Here is a 20,780-nt window from a genome sequence, read left to right on the forward strand (position 1 = left end):
AGATTCTCTCAACACTATCAAACTCAAAAGCGAGAAAAGTATATTCCCTGGCACATGAAAGTTGTTGTGGTAATTCCATAAATAAGGTGACAGACAGGAAATCTGAATGCAATGAATCTTTCTTTCTTTCTCATTTCTGCATGTCATGCTGCTCACAGGTGAATAAGACTGACTTAAAGTTCATCAGATCACTTTACAAACACATTCTACTATTGAATTCAGATATGCATTTAGTACATCTGAATACAATACGAGATTTATCCAGCCTGTTCTGGGCAAATGAGTATAGCAACAAGGTCCGCCATGTAGGTGTGCCTAAGTAATGCATCATTTTTTGCGCAGTCAGCTCTCTCCTAATAAGCAATTAATGACTGGAATATATTTCCCCAAAATTTGAAAACTTGTATAGATTTCTATCTTTAGTCATGATATATATTAAAAAAATGATTTTGAGGACTTCGTCTTGTGAGCATTCATTTCATTATGACTGCTTAATTTTTTATGTAATTCTGTATATATGTGATTAAAATTGTGTGTGTGTGTGTGTGTGTGTGTGTGTATGTGTGCCCCTGTTGATAGATTTTAACTTATATACTTTAACTGCAGATACAAGTTAGCTAAACTTTCTTTCCTTTTGTGTGTAGATTTGTATCTAAAGTTCTGTAAAATAATAACTAAAGCTTTAAAATAAATGTTATGGAGTACAAGGTACAGCATGTGCATTCAAAATGGAGCAGAAAAAGAAAGTAGCCTAGCATATTTTTAACTATATGAAAAGTGTGTTTGAGTAAAGTACTCTTTCCATCCCATTGTTAGACAGTAATAGTGGCATGGTGGGAATGGGGCCTCTGGACATGTGCTCTATCGGCACTCCATGGGATCACATTTAAATCAAGTGTCATGAGTGGGCCCCACCCCGGCAGGACAATGTGAGAAGTATCGCCCCAAAAAGTTTTCAGAAACTGCTGGAAGAACAGGACAAAGAGCCGGAACAAGTCCCTTCTACAGAGACCCCACCCACAAACCCACAGGACAAAAAAAAAAAAAAAGATCACATCTCAATCTCCCTTTGCCTTTTCATCAAGAAGGCAGACCCACCAGCACATGATATTACACATTTGATAATAAAATAAAATGTCATGTACCAAATTGAGCTTTTTGAGTATGATTATATATGCAGAATAAGAAGTAGGACACAATCGTTCTGGTCATGTTTATTTAAATAAATACCAACATAAAGTAAAGCATGAGTTTCAAAGAGTAAACAGTTCAAACTGGAACAAGTTAAGAGAAAATATAATTAGGGGCTTAGCCTATACACCGCATCCCTGAGTAACAGCAACATTTGCAACTTCTATTACACACCCCACAGATTAAATAGCTTTTCAATGATTTATGGCTTTAATATTGTTACTGAGTTAAAGTGAGAATGCAGCTCAGTTTTTGATGACAAAAGCATGTTTTTAAGAGGTCTGCTGGCAATGACTATTTGTTGGCTAGACAAGTAAAGGATTAGTTTACAGATGTGCCGGTGGACAACTATATATACCAACATTTAAAAAAAATAAAATAAATTATGCTAGCTCACTAGTTGCATGGAATCAATACAGTAACATCAGCATCAAGTCCTTTGAAAGTTAAAAACAGACTTTGTCTGCACCTCCGGAGATAAATCTTCATACCCAGGATAAAATACGTAATTTGAGCATTTCACATGAGGACTAAACCGCACCTTGATCACCTCATCGAATGAAGGCCAAAAAGACGGAAAGGATAATTGAAAACGTTGATCGAGTCGATACATCCGCTGAAGTCCATGACAAGATGCTCATTCCTCATCGGGGAACTTGAATTTAGCATAGACGATGAGCATAACTACGGACATCACGACACACAGGGAACCAATCACGAGGTAGGCAATGCCGAGGAATTCATTGCTTCCACCCATCCAGGACACATTGCTGAACACAATCTTCTTCGCCCCATTAAAAGCCCGAACAGGATAGTCTGGGGCACAAGTGTTAAGGATATACACTGAGAATAGATACAAATGGATACCAGTTGTGGAAAACAATAACACTAAAGCAGAAAAGACATAAGTTATATCAAAAAGTACATTTTTCATTCCATAAAAATCTGTCTTGCTTGTATTGCAAACAAACAAATATATTTAAATGTTGTATTGAAAGTATTCAAACTTACAGCCCTGTTTTCTAAAGTGGGCGATATGGAGAACTTTACATAAGTCCTGCCTTGGCACAGGACAATCAAAAGCTATTTGCCTAGCTTGTTTACCTATGTCAGAAGATTTGCCTGTTTTTTTGGTCACCTTAAAGAACTCCTGAGTCATTGTGCTCAAGCCAGTGCTCTGGTGAACAGAGACACACCCAACCCGTTGAACAGGTTACGAATACACTGCTGTGGCTGTAACACGACACTGGAGCCTCGTAAATCTTTAAATCGTGGAATTTTTTATTTTTTTAAACAGCAGGCTATTTTGTAAGTGTTAAATATCATTGGTTTCATATCATCATTTATACATGTGTATAAATACATATATTATAAATATGCATCATCCTTTAAATCATCGTATATTCTGTAATGAGTACAAGGATACTGTAGGTGATGTCAATCGTGTAGTTTCCAGCTGGGAGACCCTTTTGATAATCCCCGCTTGCATTGATTCGTCGATACAGCTTTCTGAAATTTGGCAGTGCTGCCCTCCTCATCCACACCAGGAAATCTTGATTCACAAACCCGTTGTTACTAGGGTCTGATGCGTCCAACTCATAAGCAGGCTTGGCCCAATTTATGGGTTTCACAGTACCTGCAAGTCAAAGTAGGCCAACATTTACCAAAGTATGTTAAGTTCCTGGAATGTGCACTTTATTACCCTCTATTAAACACAACTTAAGATAAAATTAAACTAAAGGTACTACCATTGAAGGCATTCTTCAGAGGTGTAACGCTTGGATTTCTGTATTTGATGTTGTAGTCTGTCCACCACGCTATTCCTTTTCCATCCAAGGTCACGTTATTTGTTGTCCCATTGACGGTCCAAGTCAGCGTGAAAGTGTCTTTAAAAGAAAAAAAAAATTAACACTTCCTTTTATAGAAGATACTTTAATCTCCACAATTACTAGAGATCCCATACAAACCATTGAACATGCTGTTTGCTATTGATCCACATGGCACAATTGGTTTTTTGCTGCTGTCGTAGTCATAGGGGGAACAGGAACGACTGGGGCTCTTCAAGAGATACAGACATTTTTTTTTAAATTCATGGTCTGTAAGATTTACATGAATTACAGAACTGTAAAAGTAAATTCAGCACAGCTTTAGAAACTGCATGTTTTTACACATCCAAGTCTGTGCATGTCTGTGAAATACTGTGTGTTCTTAACTCACTGTAAAGTAACTCAGGTCTCCATATAGCTGATTATCGTCTTTGGATGCCCCATATCTTCTGTAGTTTTGGAAGTAGTTTGACAATCCGTAATAAAAGAACACAGGGCCCTGGATTAAGGAAAACAAAACCCACATAAAAAAAAAAGCAATAACCAAAAAACCCCACTGAATTGAGAGGCAGGAGTACAGTTATGCTGGCATAAATTATATAAAATAAGGATCCATCCCAACCTGAAACAGAGTAGTGAGGGTGAAGTTCAGTGAGCACTTGCAGTTTGCTATAACTGACTGGGAGCAGCTAGAACATGGTGATCCGTTGCTATCCCCAGTGTAGTCCAACTGTGTGGGAAAGAACATCAAAGTATGAATTCTTACTTCTCAAAAACACCTATTTTTATTCTTGTAATCAAGTCTGTAAGCAGACAGCATGGTCAGTAACTGTTTATAAGAATGATCCCATATATCAATTTTAATGTTTAAAGACTGTTTAATAACAGGGGCGGATCTAAAGAAATTTTCTTAGGGTGGCATGAGGGTGGCAGAGAAATCAAATGGGGTTGCAAAATCAAAGCCTTTTTTTTTTTCAAACACATATGCAGGTGATGACATATGGTTAAAATGATTCAAATGCAGTAAATATACATGCTTTTCATATAAATATTGTCTATAACTTAATTATTTTCTGTAGCCCACATAATTAAACATGTTAGTTTCACATAGAATCCACATAAAACACGTGAATTTTGATTCTATGTACTCTATAGCCAGTTTAATAAATAAATATATAGCACAATATGTATAAAATTCAGAAAGCTACACAACATGGAGCGGTGTTGTTCAAAATGTGCTCTGGCACAATCATAGGCATGGCTTTCTGCTGAAAACAAGAAAAAAGCCGGTCCTGCTATGAGCTGAACCATTTGTTAATGGTGTAGGGCAGCGGTCCCCAACCCCCGGGCCTCGGACCGGTACCGGTCCGTGAGTCGTTCGGTACCGGGCCGCGAGAGTTGAGGCTCGGGTGTGAAATGTATGGTTTTCAGGGTTTTTAATCGGTTTTCAGCGTTATTTTGTTATCGTTTTTATCGTTAACTCGGTTTTCCTGGGTCTTTTCACGTGTGTTATGAATAAATCTTTTTTTCGGTACCGGTACTAGTTTTATTTTGTTGTATTTTTCCGTGACACCTTAAAGGCCGGTCCGTGAAAATATTGTCGGGCATAAACCGGTCCGTGGCGCAAAAAAGGTTGGGGACCGCTGGTGTAGGGGGCTAACACTATTCAATAAATTCAAAGTTAATGGTATCTTATTTTAATAAACAACACTGTCATGTGCAAAACTAGGGTGACACTTGGGGTGGCAAGAGATCATTTTAGGGTGGCACATGCCACCATTCTAGATCCGCCCCTGTTTAATAATTATAATTATTTTAAAAAGTTGTCATTTGATTGTTCATCCTAGGCATATGCTTTCAGTGTGGAGGTCATACCTCTAACACCTGGATGCTCCTGGAAGTGACAAGGAGAGCGACTCCAATGCCGATGAAGGCCAGCCCAATGAGGACAAATCCTGGGATTACAATTCCAGCAGAAAGTATAGGCTGCCATGCCGGAAGCCTTTGCTGGGTGAAGGCGGTGTTGTCTGGCCGGTTGGCTGACTCTGACTCTTGTTTCACCATTTTCTCGCTTCTGTTGGATTGAATCATTATAGGTTTACAAGTATGATCCAGTTTATAGCATTGCAAATGTGTCTATCACATCCACGGCAATGTATGAACCCCCTACTAAAAGTATACTAGCTCATTTGTTCACCAAAGATTTATACGGTGTGTTGACAACTGACGTCACAAAACACTGTAGCACAGCTCGACATAAAACACAGCGAAAACCTTTGTAATACTGTACACACGAAATCTAAAACCCCGACCCCAACGGTATACAGATTGTTAAAAGTACACCACTGAGTTTTCGCTCACTTTTAAATGGGTTTGTTCAGATACATAGTTTACCCCAAACAAAATGCTTTATCATTATATTCACGCCTAACACTTGGGTTTATATGTTTAGCCACTTACGTGCAATCAGCTCTAAAACGAAGACACAAAAGCCTCAAAAGCAGAACATCGATATGCTTCCCTGAGTCGTGAGCCCGACGGAGCGGAACACCTTTACCTGCTTACCCCGCCTACTCTGCCACACCTGCTCTTTTCTTTTCTAGGGATGACGTCAGTTGTTTGCAGGGTCGGGGTTTTGCGGACAGAAAGTAGGACGGAAACGCGGAACTTGCAGGCTTGTTTTGGCCACTAAAAAATAAATAAAAAGCCGTGATACTGGGTTGAACTATGTCAACTAGGCCTATGCAAATTTGAAACTCCGAGGGTATCATATTTGAGATTTGTGTGAATAAACTCCACAAAAAATGCCGTAAGTAGCAAAAATTATGCAAATTAAAACCGAAATGGGCAAACTGATATGATTTACTTTTATTCAACAAATATTTTTTGAATCAGGCTTTACAAGGCTGACTTAATTAAAAAAAAAGATAAACTGACTTGTAATTTTGACTCAGTATAACATATGCTGTAATTTAGTAATAAATGATTTTTTTTTTCTTTAAAACGCTCTTTCCGTGCTGGATTCAGAAGCTGTTCCAGAGCACCAACATAGTGTTCATATCTAAAGGTAAACAATATTTCATCCATTGCAGTAGTTATGATCCATTTAACCACGAAAAGCGCCCTCGAGTAATGGCAGTAACAGTAGGAGCTATTCAAAGGCTCGGCATTGTTTTAGATTGGCAGTTATCTCAACCATTAACTACACAGGGCGGCAATTGCGTAACGTATTCCATTCACCAATCACAGAGAAGTTCGTTGTGCAAGGTCTAATAGTGTGGAGTCTTTGTGTTGACATCTTCTGGGGGATTGAGAGGTATTATTAATATTTTCAGTATTTTATAATTTCCGGTTGCCTTAAAACAGTAGCAGTGTAGTGCAGAGTAGTGTGAGAACGTTTGCAAACGATTTCGCGAACAGTGTATCAATACGCATTAATTTCCAAACAAACCGGCGTACGTGCTCTTATGCTACCATTGGTGCTAGCCGGAGCTTATTGTTAGCATTGGCTAACCTAGCATGGTCGCCAATGAGAAATTAGAAAGGAATATATTAAATTCAGTTAAATCTATATGGCTGCAGTACATTGCGTGTTTAGCAGTAGCGTTAAATGGTTACGATATGAAATTCATATGGTGCATTTAAGGCTTTGAACAGAAGAAAACCTGCTGTTGGCAAATGATTGCTAAGCTAGTTTTGTCGTTAGCTTGCTAGCTGAAACAAGTCAGAGAAAGACGGTTCCTGACTAACGGGATTGGGCATATTTAATCAGAAAGTAGGATACAGACGGGCAAACGGCAAGCCATTTCCTGTTTTCTTCAGGAGATATCTCGACTTGATCGACAGACATTGTGAAAGACCTTCGTCCCACGCAGGGTCTCAGTATTTTACGAAGTAATTTAGCTAAGTTAAAATCAATTTAAAATTACACAAAAGGCCGATATCAAACAGTCCTGTTCGTAACCATATTTCTGGTTCTGTCTTTATTTCTTAGTGTTTGAATGGATATTACCAGGTGCACGGAGAAATGGGTAAAACAAGACAAGGTTACTGTACCTTGGTGCCCTCATTTCATAAAGTCATGACATCCATGCACACGCAACATTGTTTAAATCATCCAGTTATAGAAATAAAAAAAAAAACGAATTAATGTCTTTATTTTGGGATGATGTATTTTCAAACACCAGGCAGTATTTTGCAGTTCTTGCTTCAAATGGCAGGAGGATGTTCAAATGTTTATGATGAAAAATAATTGTTAACCAAACCTTCAATTACTGAGAATTACACTTACAAGGGCTTTTGGACTGACGGTGCAAAGACTTGCAGGCCCTTGTGCATTGTTTCTTATCCCTATGGATTTTGTACTTTTTATATGTTGCTTTAAAGTAAATCTTTAATTTTCATATATTTTGCAGTAGTATAAGTGCAGTAATGTGTGCACACAGTTATTTACCCAGTGCTCAAAACCACATCATCATGTTCATCCAATATTTTCTTTTATTATTATTATTGGTTACACTGTTGCTAACATCTAAATTTCAACCATTTCACTTTTTGTTGTTGTAAGCATCATCATTAAGGAGTACATCTCATTCCTGTTCCCTTTTTTGTTTAGGAGAGGCCTCCAACATCCTCCATAATGCTGTCTAGCAAGAAATCAGATGCGGGTTCCTCCTCCTCTTCTTCGTCTTCTGCAGCGGGAGGTGATAGGGTCCCGGGTTCTGACATCCAGACGGGATCTGCAGCCTCAGTGGCTGGAGCTATGGATTCAAAGAAAAAGGACAGGTCTTCCCCTAGTGGGGAACATGGAGGAGCCTCTTTGTCACACCAGTCAGGCCCCGGAGGGGCAGATCAGGACTCTGCTGAAGTCCGTAGGACGAGTCGACGCAAGCGAGCAAAAGTAAATATTTTAGGTTTATAGATGCTCACGAGGGAAGGAAAGGAAATAAGTTTATTGTGGCATCATGAGAATTGATTATATTCTGTGCTTCAGGAGCGTTCATTATCCGAGGAGTGTTCATTATCCCAAGACACAGGTATTTTTCTGCGTCTGCACCTCCGTGAAAAGTTAGAAGTGGCAGTTGTTTCCCAGTGTTTACAGTGTGATATTTCTGGCAGTTGTTGGTTATGCCTGAGAAATGTTTCAGCACTTCTAAGAGAAGTGGGAGTAAATGAACGATTTACACAAACGCCGGTTTTAATGATGCTTTTATTGTGCCTACTGTTGCAGGTGGAGTACCGCGAGATGGACGAAAGCCTGGCTAATCTTTCGGAGGATGAATACTACTCAGAGGAGGAGAGGAATGCCAAAGCAGAGAAAGAAAGGAAGCAGGTCATCCCTCCTCCACCCCCACCTGTGGAGGAAGAGAATGACAGTGAACCAGATGAACCGTCTGGTGTGTGAAACACTTGCATGTTAGAGCAGTAAAAGAAGACATGTTCTGCTAATTGGTTGCAATTCTTAACTGAGTGGCGTGTTAAACTGATCTTAGACTTCATTTCAACAGAAAAGAAATATGCGTGTTTATTTTTAGGTTTGGAAGGTGCTGCTTTCCAGAGCCGTCTTCCTCATGACCGTATGACATCCCAGGAAGCAGCCTGCTTCCCTGACATCATCAGTGGTCCCCAACAGACTCAGAAGGTCTTTCTGTACATTCGCAACCGCACGGTATGTATTCATATAAATGGATTAATTTGAGTTTCTAGATAAAGGGCAGTACTGTAATTCATGTTATTCTCATCCAGCTCCAACTGTGGCTAGACAACCCTAAAATACAGCTGACCTTTGAGGCCACAGCGCAGCAGCTTGAAGCTCCATATAACAGTGAGGAATTAAATAAAACACTTTTTCCCCATTATTTTTATTTTTGTCCTCATACAGAAAGAGAAATTTGATGTCCATTTGTTCTCTTTGTAGGTGATGCTGTGTTGGTCCACAGGATACACAGTTACTTGGAAAGGCATGGTCTCATTAACTTTGGTATTTACAAGAGGGTCAAGCCTTTACCCAGTAAGTTCATCCAGTTATTCTACTGCTGAAATAGCACTAGCAATTAACCTAATTTTGGTACATTTTATGTTTTCTACATGACTTTGAGTTGAAAAATAAAATACTGCCTTGTCCTGCAGCAAAGAAGACTGGGAAGGTTATAGTCATTGGTGGAGGTGTGTCTGGCCTGGCCGCAGCCCGGCAGCTGCAGAGCTTTGGGATGGATGTTACTGTGCTGGAAGCCAGGGTACATTACTAACAGTATTTCTGTTAATCAGATGTTGGTATAAGTCATTTGAGATTTTAAAATGCTCACTATAACAAGCCTCTAAATTCTATTCATGTATACTTTTAAATTTCTTTTTGAAATGTTAATCTTTTCATGCAGGACCGTGTTGGAGGCAGAGTGGCCACATTCAGGAAGGGCAACTATGTTGCAGATCTTGGAGCCATGGTAGTGACAGGGCTGGGTAAGAATCAGATTCTTTTTGTTGAGATGCTGAAGTTAATCATTTTTTGCATTTAGTAAGTGTTTAGCATCTGTGTGCTGTAGAGGTGTATATATTTTAGTATACAATTCCTAATACTCCAAAACTCAGAAGCGTTCATGTGTTCAAGATGCAAATAATTTTTAGTGTCACATGATCTGAGATCACAGTGTTAAGAGAGCTATTTTTTAATTATAGTTTTTTTTTATATTGGTTTAGTTTTACTTTGATTAACCTGTAGAGGGTGATAACAGCCTGTGTAAAGTCATTGTATTTTGGGTCTGTGTGTGCACTTGTTCAGGAGGAAATCCTATGGCAGTTGTCAGTAAGCAGGTTAACATGGAGCTAGCCAAGATCAAACAGAAGTGTCCACTATATGAAGCCAATGGACAGGCTGTAAGTACAATGAATGATCTTAATAATACTGAGGTGCCTCTTGTCTATTATCCTGTTGCAGCAAAACTCAGTGGGGCTCCTAAGATATTTGTAAATATATATTTGATTTAATTTTAATAACAAACTTTTTGTGTGTGTTTGTTGTTGTTTTTTTTTTTTTTTTGTTGTAAAAATCCAAATTTTGTTACAAAACCACGATGTGGCAATAGGCTAACAGCAATAGAGGCATGCATGCTGATGTGTGAAATATGTCTGCTTGCTTCAACCATGCTGCTGTTCATACTGACACACCCATTAAACATTCCCAGTGATGGTAACAGAACTATGTGAACCATTTGATTTAATAACACAGATAACCTCCATGTACAACTTATGTTTGCCATAGCTCCAGACCAGACCCACACAATGTTCAGTAGACATGTTAAAGTCTGTGTTTTCTGTTTCAGCTCAGTGGTCTTGTGAAGATGTTTTCAATGAATGCCTTTCTTGGGGTCATTTCACATGATTTCTGTTGGGTTACCTAACTCTAGGAGATGATTTTGTAATCGTTTGCAGCTTTAATCATTTAGTAATTGATGTGGAAATGTGGTTAAAGTTGGCAAATGTCTCGTGAAAACAAACACGTGGGAAGCCATAATTTTTATCAGTTACTAACAAAAGGGTTCAAATCACAAAGTAGCTTCACCGTGCATCACAGGGTCAATTTATTATGTTTTTTTTCTCACCTGGCTGTTCCCCATCATCCCCCACAGTTTGATAACCACTGCTCAAAACCCACCTCCATGCTGGTTTATTTATTTGATTTCTGTTCCTGATTGTGGGTCTGGTGGTTCACTCTGAATGTTTGAATGAGTCTTTTTATTATGTCCAACAACAAGTCAGTGGTTTCTGAGTTTGTTGAAATTGATTGTGTGTTTGCACTTGTAACTTAAACGAGGGTATGGCCATGCTTTTAGACACATTCATGCATAAATGTCGGAAGCGCCACAGAGTCTGCTTTTAACATGTACAGATGTGTAAACCAGAACATTCTGTTAGGATTTTCTTTTCTTTTCTTTCTTTTGATGCTTGCAGAAAAGGTGAACTCTTGGCATTAAAGTGCTGTGTTTGCATTCCTAGCTGGTACTTGTCCCTTTTATGGCTTTCAAAGATTCACCGAAACATGGTGGTAGAGTTTTTAACTACATACTGTTGCGTCTGATCAACAACAGCTCTAGTTCCTCTAGGAACTGAACAGCCTAGAAACGGATCTAGCCTAATGTCATTAAATTGTTTTTTCCCCCTTTAGTTTGTGTTCTGCCCATTAAACTGCAGCAACATTAGTAGGATGTTTAGGATCCTTTTCAAGGCTCTATTTTGAAATCTTTTGAAGCAGTCACATCACATGTAACTAATTCCCCCCCTGCAGGAAAAGGCAAATTAAGTGTACATGATTTACTTTTGTGCAAAACCGTTTGACTTTGAAAATGTTTACTTAATATGTTGTCTCTCTCTTCCCCTCTCTCCTGCCATGTTCATCTTTTTGGTGAACTACTAAAGGGTGAACGGTGCACAAGTGTATGTATCTGTTTATTTGCATACTATTTCTTTTACTTCCTTTTTAACCAATTTTAGAACTAAATATTGCTGCTCATCCATTTGAGCTTCACATCATGTAACTTTTTTTTTTAAATCCCTGTAGTAGTTAAAGAGAACAGCAAATAAGCAAAGTGTCATTAACTTTTGTGTTTGGATAAAAAATGACAAAACACTATATTTAACATTTTTAGCCTTTATTTTTTTAAAGTAGTGAGTTGATACGAAATCAGTTTAAATGTTTCTGGTTTCAATTTGTGAAAAAGTAACTTTGGTTAGCAAAAAACGCATTACAAACACGATATTTTAGCTCATTTTAATAACAATGCTATGCAGAAAATCTAGTTATATCATTGGCTATATTTCTACTAAATTGCAGTAGACGAGGCTGGCTGTGAAAAATATTCAATGCATTAATCAAATCAAATAAAGAAAGCTCCATTCTTTGATAAATGTACAGCATCCTCATGTGTTTCACCCCAATCATAATGTGTAATGTGTTCTACTAATGCTTAGCCATAGATCTAACTCTTTTCTTGCATTGTCTGTGTTCTGTGATTTTGAAACATGTCATAAATCTCTTTCTGCATGTTTATCAAGGCATCAAATACTGTAATATTTCTAAGTATTTTTTAAGGAGACATGAATAACTTTTATTAGTGAATCAAAGTTTTTTTTGTCAGTATTGATTCCATTATTCCTAAACATCAAAAGAGTTAAGTGTAGTTTTGTTTATTTGACTAGTGCCATGTCTCGTGTGCCTGTACTTTTATTATGCTGTCTTTTAAATGCCACCAATGAGAAATTCTCCTCATGCGATTGCTTGGGTGTCCAGGTACCAAAAGAAAAAGATGAGATGGTGGAGCAAGAGTTCAACCGACTGCTGGAGGCCACCTCTTACCTCAGCCACCAGCTGGACTTTAACTTCCTCAATAACAAACCAGTGTCTCTGGGTCAGGCTTTGGAGGTGGTCATACAGTGAGTAACAGAATCTGGTATCAGTATCAAAGATGCTTATAGGTACTTGAATACACCTCTAATGTGTCTGTATGTGTGTAGGCTGCAGGAGAAGCATGTAAAAGATGAGCAGATAGAACACTGGAAGAAGATTGTGAAGACTCAGGAAGAGCTCAGGGATCTTCTTAATAAGGTGAGCATAAATTACTTTATCAATTTCCTTAGCTGCCACTTTCTTCCCCTCGCTCTGCTTACCTACCTCAACTCTTTTCTCCACCTTTCAGATGGTATCCACTAAGGAACGTGTTAAGGAGCTCCATCAGCAGTATAAAGAAGCAAGTGAAGTAAAACCCCCCAGAGATATCACAGCTGAATTCCTGGTGAAGAGCAAGCACAGAGACCTCACCGCACTCTGCAAAGTAAGTTCGATGTTTGTTTGTTTTTTGAGAAATGGAAAATAGACACTGGACAGATCGCCAGTCTAACACTATTTCAGATCAAAAGCAAATGTATTTCACATGGGATAAGGGGAAGAGGATGGATGGTTGGATATGATCCAAAAATCACTAATCAGTGTCATAGAAGAGCATTATAGCTACAACTCCTTACACTATCCTACACTTTTGTTAGTGTCACATAGTGTCTGTGTTTTGTTTTTATTTTCTGTAGGTTGAGCTACTATGAGGCAGTATTAGACATTCTAGGTTTATTATAAGGTTCATTCATTGGTCGGGAAGTTGACCCACCACAGTGTGTAGGAAAGAACTTTCAATATTTAACAAGTGATTTTAAGAGTATTATAGTGCTAAAGAAGTACTATCATCTGAAGGGGATATTTTATGGACCACTAGTTCAGGGTGGATGCCTCGCAGAATTTTAATGCTGTGCTGTCTAAGTAAACCAGACAGGCTGTGTTTAAGTGGTTTAATGCCTCAGTTGGACGTAATATTAGAGTGAGTGCCGCTGTTTTATTTTTGGTGAGGATAAATCACCTCCACTACTGCTGTGTGTGTATTTAAAGGGGAAGATTTAGTTTAAACACAGCTGGTATCTGAACTGGATTTGTCTGCGACCCATCCGCTCTCTGAGAGACCACTTCAAGGGTTTGAATCACTGTCTTACAGTCTTTCTGTCTGCACATGTGTATACATACACTTTTAGCAAGACAGACTTGGCTTTTAAGAGAGTGTGTGTGTGTTTATGCACATTATATTCTTTTATGACTGCACTGTAGAACAAGATTTTAAAGCCAGTGAAATTCTTTTTGTTGAGAGATTCTGTGGTAGTCTTGCCACTTTTTGTGTTTCCTCAGGTCAGCTAGTTTAGAGGCGAGGGATCCTTAAGACTTAATGTAGCTTTGCCTGGAGCTTCGACTGCTACGTGGTAATACCAGACTTTGCACTGTCCTAGTTTTTTCTCTTGTGGTGAACTGAACAGGTTAAGTCAGCTCTTTCTGTCAAAGCTGCGTGTCCTTTCTGCATGACCTGAAACCCTCAGGGTGTGTACCGTGTACACACATGTACATGCATGTGAAACTCAATCTCCAAAAGTCTGTTGTTTGACAGAAGTACTGGTGTATTGCTAATTTTGGGTCCTGAAGTGCATACTAAATGCAAGCTGAAGTAAAAAATTATTAAGATAGTGATCGAGGCCAGACTATAAAAACACTTTTAAAAATCATGTATTTGTGATAATATTCCCAGTATCTGGAAGCATAAGAAGTTTCCTACACTGTGATTGTGATCCCTTGTGACACTGAATGAAATCTACATTACATGACTGTGCTGTTTGTTTGTAGGAGTATGATGAGTTGGTGGAGATGCAGGTCAAACTTGAAGAGAAACTCCAAGAGCTGGAAGCAAATCCACCCAGGTAAGACCCCACCCTCCATCCCAAAGAACCCCAACAGGATTTGGATTTTTTGGGGGGGGGGGGTTATAAAAAAACGATTCTAAACACTGAGATGTTGTTTTTACATTTGAGTTCTGAGCTAGAACAAATACCCAGAGTTGGCTGTACTTTGTACCACTTTGGTGTTTAGTGGCAAAGTAAATCCTGTTTCCAGGTTTACAGTGGTGATTTATTATTAAGCAATTGTTTTTTGGTCCTTTAATGAAAGTCACAGTTGGGTTTGCAACACTAACCTGCGATGTCATTACTGATGTAAATCTTCAGCGGCTTTCACAAGTAAAAATACTGGACTGATTATGTTGAAGCATCATTTGCTAAATATGGATTGAGTGAAATTTGTTGGTTAAATAAACAACACTGTGTGTTTAAAGAAATATTTTAAAAATACAAACCCAGTCACGAAAAATTAAGGGACGCTTTCCAAGACATAAATAAAAAGTGATTACACTGATTTGCATTTTATGAAGCAGTATTTATAAGAGAAAGGGCAACAAAAGGCGGGAAAAGTAAGTGTTACTAAAAAGAAAATGAATTGGGTTACCTGGCGACGCGTCAGTAACCTGGGTATAAAAAGAGCTTTTTAAAGAGGCAGAGTTAGAAAAGTAAAAATGAGCACCACAAGGTTCAGCAGTTTCCAAAACGTCTCTGCACGCATGAGACAAGACCAAAAATCAACGGACACGGTGGTAGAAAGGGCTCTATCTGTTATCAGTTTATCAGATAACGGGTTTGTGTTTTTAGTTATATTTTTGTGTTTAGTTGTATTTTACACAGCATCCCAACTCTTTCAGAATTTCATTTGAAAGAGCAGCCTGAGTTGAGTTAGCGTGAGCTGTCAGTGTACCTCACTTCTCATTGCCTTCCCCTTCTTTCCCACAGTGATGTTTACCTGTCATCCAGGGATCGGCAGATCCTAGACTGGCACTTTGCCAACTTGGAGTTTGCCAACGCTACACCCCTCTCCACCCTTTCTCTCAAACACTGGGATCAGGTATGTACACGAACACATTTTGAAAAGACTTAACTGTGCAATGCAAGACTGCGGTTGGTTTTAATGAAGACAGTCGAGGTTCTTGGCTTTTTCATATGCTCAATAAGCTATTGTTGCTTTGAAATACTTTTGGGGAAGTTTATTATTGTGCTGACATAAAATGTTAAATTAATGTTTCCACAGGATGATGATTTTGAGTTCACTGGCAGCCACTTAACAGTAAGAAATGGTTACTCGTGTGTTCCTGTGGCCTTGGCTGAGGGCCTGGACATCAAACTAAACACAGCGGTGCGGCAGGTCCGATATACAGCATCTGGTATGTGTCTTATGTCATTTGGCAAAAGTGGAACTGAAGGAACTCAGTATTGCAGTTCATATAAATGCAGAATGTTTAAGGAGCACTCTTGTTGATTCTGCAGGCTGTGAGGTTATAGCTGTGAACACTCGCTCCACGACTCAGACATTCATCTACAAGTGTGACGCTGTGCTGTGCACGCTACCCCTCGGGGTGCTGAAGCAGCAGCCCCCTGCAGTCCAATTTGTTCCCCCGCTGCCAGAGTGGAAGACATCAGCTATACAGAGGATGGGTTTCGGCAACCTCAACAAGGTTGGATTTAAATATATGGATAAGCATTTGTTAAAGTGAAAAGGATAAACTCTGCATTGTTTAGGTTCTACTCATAAAAACGGAGTCGCATTTTTATGCTGGAGTCCAAAGATTTTAATTTTAAACTCATTCACAGTGGGGTAACACATGTGATGTGCCCAACTTTTGCTTGACTCCTAACACATGTTGTCATGTTCAGCTTCAGCGCTCAAGCTATTTTAAATCATGTAGCGTGTTTTCAGCAGGACTGAGGAGCTGGTTTCTCAGGGAGATGACCCTCTGTTTTTGCTGCAGCATAATTATGCTGAAAACCTGACCTTCAGCTGCTGGAGGGATATTGCATTTAAAGCAAAATCATTATTCAGGATTTATTGATTGTAGTCCCGAGGGGTTTGTTATTCTGCGCTCAAATTGCTAAGCTTGCACTTCTGCTGTAGTGAGCTGATTTCTTTTGTGTTTTTTATTTATTTATTTATTTAATTTCATAAATCAGTCTAGGATTCCAATTTTCTCTATATATGTCTATGCTATTGTTGTTCTATTCCTCGTGTTAGTTTGGAAGATGATGAGTGGTGACTAGAGGAGAGCCATGTATGTGTAGGTGGAACAAAGCTGGATGGCGTGCACACCAAAGATGCTTTTTGCCCCGTGTTAGTAATCCGATCAGAGTGCTCATTCTGCGTCACTCCTGACCCCCACCAGCTCCTCTACTCCCTCTGTTGTCGTGCATCATCCGCAGCAGAGTACTTTATTTTCTAATTCTGCTGCATCACAGAGGAGAGTACTGCATTATTATGCAATCTGAGCTGCTACTAGCGCAGTTACTCCAGCAGGAGGAGCTCTACCATTCACATGGCCCAACCTATTCTGAGCTGTCAATGTGCTGAGCATTAGATGTACTTCACAAATTATTGAGTTTTGTCTTAAATAAGCTGCCTGATTGTTAGGTGACTGTTCTTAATTTATCACCCTCCCTGTTTCTGAAGGTGGTGCTGTGTTTTGACCGCGTGTTCTGGGATCCGAGCGTTAACCTGTTCGGTCACGTCGGCTCCACCACTGCAAGTCGGGGCGAACTATTCCTTTTCTGGAACCTCTACAAAGGTGGTGTACACATCACATATTTCTAGCCGTTGATGCTATTACTGCTTCAGTACTTTCTTAAGGGCTTTTACGTTTACTTAAGAGCTGTTCATATGAGTAATTTGTTTCTTTAAAAACAAACCAAAAAACCCCAACCATATTTTGGTCTAAATAACGAATTGTGACTCTTTCTTTTAGCCCCGATCCTGCTCGCTCTGATGGCTGGCGAGGCTGCTGGCATTATGGAGAACATCAGTGATGACGTTATAGTCGGACGTTGCCTGGCCATCCTTAAAGGAATATTTGGAAGTAGCGCTGTGCCACAGGTAGAGCCTTTTGTGTGTCGTCTTTTGTTCTGTCCCCTAGTTTTGATCAGACACATCTTAATATTATGTTTGAAGCCTCCAGTGAAGTAGTGGTTGGGGCTTTTTTCAAGCTCAAACATTTGGGTTTTCTCAGTTTTCCAATACTTTAAGTGGAATGTCAAATTCATTCCTGAATTGACCCCCATAACCAGCAAAACTTAACAGAGCGAGCATATGTGAAAGCGCCCGCAATGGGGGGGGAGTCGCATCCAAACCACCTTTCATTATAAATCATTTGCTTATGGTTTCAAATGGGATAAAATCACATGCATGCATGCCAGCGTTGGAGCTGTGCACCATCCAGCTGTTTACAGGTCCCTCTAATATCATCATGGAAAATTCTTACAAAGCGTGTGCTGTTTTTGTTGTGTGTTGTCATGGCAGCCGAAGGAAACTGTGGTCACCCGCTGGCGTGCCGACCCCTGGGCGAGAGGATCCTACTCATATGTAGCAGCAGGTTCTTCAGGCAATGACTATGACCTGATGGCGCAGCCCATCACGCCTGGCCCAGCGATACCAGGAGCCTCCCAGGTAAGTGCTCAGCAGACGGCTGCTTATTATTCAGGAGTGTGTGTGTGTGTGTGTGTGTGTTTGTGTGTGTGAGTGAGAGCGAGAAAGTAATGAGGAAAAGTTGCCCACAATATTCAACCAAACCAAAGCAGAGCGGTTTATTCCCAGCACAGATGTTTTTGGGCTGTTTTGATGTTGGCGTGCTGATTTGATGTGAACAAGTCGCATGTATGTGTTGACTGATGAGCCACAACAATTTACTACCACCCCCACCCTCCCAATCCCGTCTACTTTTAACCAACTCTAACGGCGGAACATTTTAAAGCTTATCTCAAAGCGTTTTTTTTTTTTCTTTTGCAGCCTGTCCCTCGTCTCTTCTTCGCTGGTGAGCACACCATCAGAAACTATCCTGCTACAGTTCACGGGGCACTCCTCAGTGGTCTTCGAGAGGCCGGCCGCATCGCAGATCAGTTCCTCGGTGCCATGTACACACTTCCCAGACAAGCCACTCCCACTGGCACCAGCAACCCTCAGCAAACTCCGCCCACCGCCACCGTTTGAAAAGCTTCTCTTGAGTTCCTCCCTACTCAGGACTGGATCTACTAAGACAATTTGTGATTAAAATGTAAAAACAAAACAAGGTTTAACCCATAAACTGGTGACATTTCTGGATTGGTCTTTTTACACACAAACTCTGGACAGCATCTAGTCACACACAGCAGGGACGGATGCATTCTCACTACAGGAAATGTTGGTTTTGATGAGGGGTGGTGTCTGGGTATAGCATCCAGCAGGCAGGACAGGTGACACCCATCTGCTGTGAATTCTCCCTTCACACTCTAGATAAATCTCTTGGTCAAAGCTCTGTAAGGTCTAAAGTCCCTTTTAGACATGGATAGATAAATAACGATGGCATTCAAACTTAGGGCAAACCTTAATGTTCCTCACAGCTTCATTCAAAACCTACCAGAGTGATGGTGATTTGTGTCTGTGCCTGTCCACACAGACAGAAATTTCTCTTCTGTATTTGGAAATTGTGAAATTCATTCAATTGCATTAGAAACGGTGTTAGGTACAGGGTCATTATGTACATGCTATTTCTTTGTGGGATAGTCTCCACTGAGCTGATAAAATCACAAAGATGCAGGAGACACTTCCCCAGTAAGGATCTATCATAATAATCTTTCAGACCTAGTGAGATAGACGACTATGACAGAGTTTTACAGAAAAGTGACCAGACATGTGCGGATGCCGTCAGATTGATAGAAAGTAGTGGATAAAATAAAAGGGGGCTCATAAAAATTTTTTTTTAAATCCCCCAATAAGTTTTGCTATTAGAATAAAATAATGAGACTTCTAGAGTTTTCTGGACATGCGTTTAATTAAGATTCTTTTGCCTTAGACCATTTCTTCAGACATAGTTTGGCTCTTAAGAGGTCCCAGAAAAATGTGAAAATATGCAGATAGTACAACTACAAACTACTACCAGAATAGGATATGACCTACTACATAGACTGGGTTGCTAGGGAACCGTGAGGGGAAAAATCTTTTTTGTTGTTGTTGTTTTAGATTTGCCGGCATGGAATTACTTTCGGTACTTGGAGTGATTCGATGTGGAGCTATCAGAGCCGAATGTCTTATTTATGTGTTCTTTTGTTCCTCCAGAAGACTTTTGTTTTTGTCTTGTTGTCTTAAAGCTTAACATGTTACTATATACTGTAACTGTGTGCCTGTTAAATTTCATTTGTTTAGGCTGGAAAGTGTATTGAAAAAGACTTGTATTACAAGTTAAAGAGAGCTATTCAAAGAATTAACTTTTTTGTTTATTGTGATCAACACTTTTTTTGTATTGTCAGTTTCTTTTATTAAAAGAAGAAAAGACATATATTAAAGACTCTTTTTTGGGGGGGGGAAATCTTAGATTTAAATGTGTAGATTGTCAGATTTCAGGATTCATCCCCCCCTTTTCTTGAGCTTCTACTACCTGCAACTGTGTTGTGATTGCGCTTTTACATTCATTTGCATGTAACATGGCTGCATCTGCTTTGACCCTTCGGTGACCCTCCTTCATTGCAGGTCTGGCCGCCTCCCAGGGTCTGTGGTACTGTTTGTGTTTTTGAGAGAGAGAGAGGAGGGTCCCTGGCAGCAGCTCCACATAGTGGGGGATCTGATGAATGAAGGGGGAGATTAAAATGGTCAGCCTTGAGCTATGAGGTTTTTTTCTGAAGTTTCAGGGCTCGGTGCCCCTCTGTTTCCATGCACTCTTGAGCGTCATGGGCCTTTTTTTCCCCTCCTCAGAGCTGTGGTTATTATTATCGTGACCAAAGGAGATGTTTGATGTAACAACAGTAATTTGAGCTGGGGTTTTGGACTGCTGTACTCAGATATTTTCACCTCCCTGGTAAACCATAGACTCAGAGCAGTGTGTAACTGTTGACTGGTGAGGTTATTTTTTATAATAGCCTGTAGCCCACATCAACTGATTGGTTTATAGAGAGGCAGAAAGTATTATAAAAGTCTTTAAGTAACTACAGCTCCATAGCCGCTGGGTGGAATGTGTGCTAATGCAGGTACAAAACCTCCCACGTGCTGTTCATCACATCTCTCCTTTAGTATACTTTTATGACTAAATACCAGTACAACGAATTATCTTCCCATCACTCATGGTTGTCTAAATTAAGTACAAAAAATAAATAAATAAAAATCACTCTAGTGCCACTTCTAAAACTTATATAATTCTGCACAATTGATCTCTGACCCTTTGCATGTTCACTCAGTAAACATCCCACTCGGTTTTCTTTTCACACCTGCTGTAATGTGTGATCTCTATCCTGCTTCACTCCTCCGCTCGCCTGGAGTGCCACTGAGTCATTTCTACGGCTGACTTCACAGCA

At 39.7% G+C, this 20,780-nt stretch overlaps 2 protein-coding genes across 3 annotated transcripts; one reads left to right on the forward strand and one right to left on the reverse strand.

The window, feature by feature from the left end:
• Nucleotides 1–1,828: 1,828 nt before the first annotated feature.
• Nucleotides 1,829–5,081, reverse strand: tmem30b (transmembrane protein 30B). Its single transcript, XM_085342682.1, has 7 exons — nucleotides 4,893–5,081; nucleotides 3,640–3,747; nucleotides 3,409–3,516; nucleotides 3,159–3,249; nucleotides 2,940–3,077; nucleotides 2,618–2,827; nucleotides 1,829–2,007 (listed from the first exon to the last, which is right to left on the reverse strand). Exons 1-7 carry the CDS (start codon nucleotides 5,079–5,081, stop codon nucleotides 1,829–1,831), a joined length of 1,023 nt encoding a protein of 340 aa, XP_085198808.1.
• Nucleotides 5,082–6,270: 1,189 nt separating this feature from the next.
• kdm1a (lysine (K)-specific demethylase 1a) lies at nucleotides 6,271–19,713 on the forward strand. 2 transcript variants are annotated; one of them, XM_085342382.1, is made up of 21 exons: nucleotides 6,271–6,333; nucleotides 7,633–7,917; nucleotides 8,248–8,413; nucleotides 8,552–8,685; nucleotides 8,763–8,841; nucleotides 8,935–9,027; nucleotides 9,147–9,253; nucleotides 9,395–9,476; nucleotides 9,796–9,890; nucleotides 11,430–11,447; nucleotides 12,301–12,443; nucleotides 12,525–12,615; nucleotides 12,707–12,841; nucleotides 14,221–14,294; nucleotides 15,213–15,324; nucleotides 15,508–15,640; nucleotides 15,744–15,931; nucleotides 16,918–17,032; nucleotides 17,210–17,337; nucleotides 17,761–17,907; nucleotides 18,247–19,713. In XM_085342382.1, exons 2-21 carry the CDS (start codon nucleotides 7,657–7,659, stop codon nucleotides 18,445–18,447), a joined length of 2,502 nt encoding a protein of 833 aa, XP_085198508.1. In that variant the 5' UTR covers nucleotides 6,271–6,333; nucleotides 7,633–7,656; the 3' UTR covers nucleotides 18,448–19,713. The 2 variants fall into 2 exon arrangements, with proteins under 2 accessions (XP_085198508.1, XP_085198509.1); XM_085342383.1 differs by lacking the exon at nucleotides 11,430–11,447.
• The last annotated feature ends 1,067 nt before the right edge of the window (nucleotides 19,714–20,780 follow it).

Source organism: Diplotaxodon limnothrissa, linkage group LG19 (genome assembly GCF_057381915.1).
Source record: "Diplotaxodon limnothrissa isolate DT_005_m linkage group LG19, D_limnothrissa_male_GT1.1, whole genome shotgun sequence".
Taxonomy (NCBI): Eukaryota; Metazoa; Chordata; class Actinopteri; order Cichliformes; family Cichlidae; genus Diplotaxodon; species Diplotaxodon limnothrissa.

What these genes read in the sequence shown, in the direction of transcription:
- kdm1a (XM_085342382.1), top strand. Translation starts at nt 7,657, where the DNA reads ATGCTGTCTAGCAAGAAATCAGATGCGGGTTCCTCCTCCTCTTCTTCG. An exon ending in GTTTCGGCAACCTCAACAAG is followed by an intron (nt 15,932 to 16,917) that starts GTTGGATTTAAA and finishes CTGTTTCTGAAG; the next exon opens with GTGGTGCTGTGTTTTGACCG. An exon ending in TTTCTGGAACCTCTACAAAG is followed by an intron (nt 17,033 to 17,209) that starts GTGGTGTACACA and finishes TCTTTCTTTTAG; the next exon opens with CCCCGATCCTGCTCGCTCTG.
- tmem30b (XM_085342682.1), bottom strand. Translation starts at nt 5,081, where the DNA reads ATGGTGAAACAAGAGTCAGAGTCAGCCAACCGGCCAGACAACACCGCC. An exon ending in GAGACCTGAGTTACTTTACA is followed by an intron (nt 3,250 to 3,408) that starts GTGAGTTAAGAA and finishes TATCTCTTGAAG; the next exon opens with AGCCCCAGTCGTTCCTGTTC. An exon ending in AGCAAACAGCATGTTCAATG is followed by an intron (nt 3,078 to 3,158) that starts GTTTGTATGGGA and finishes TTTCTTTTAAAG; the next exon opens with ACACTTTCACGCTGACTTGG.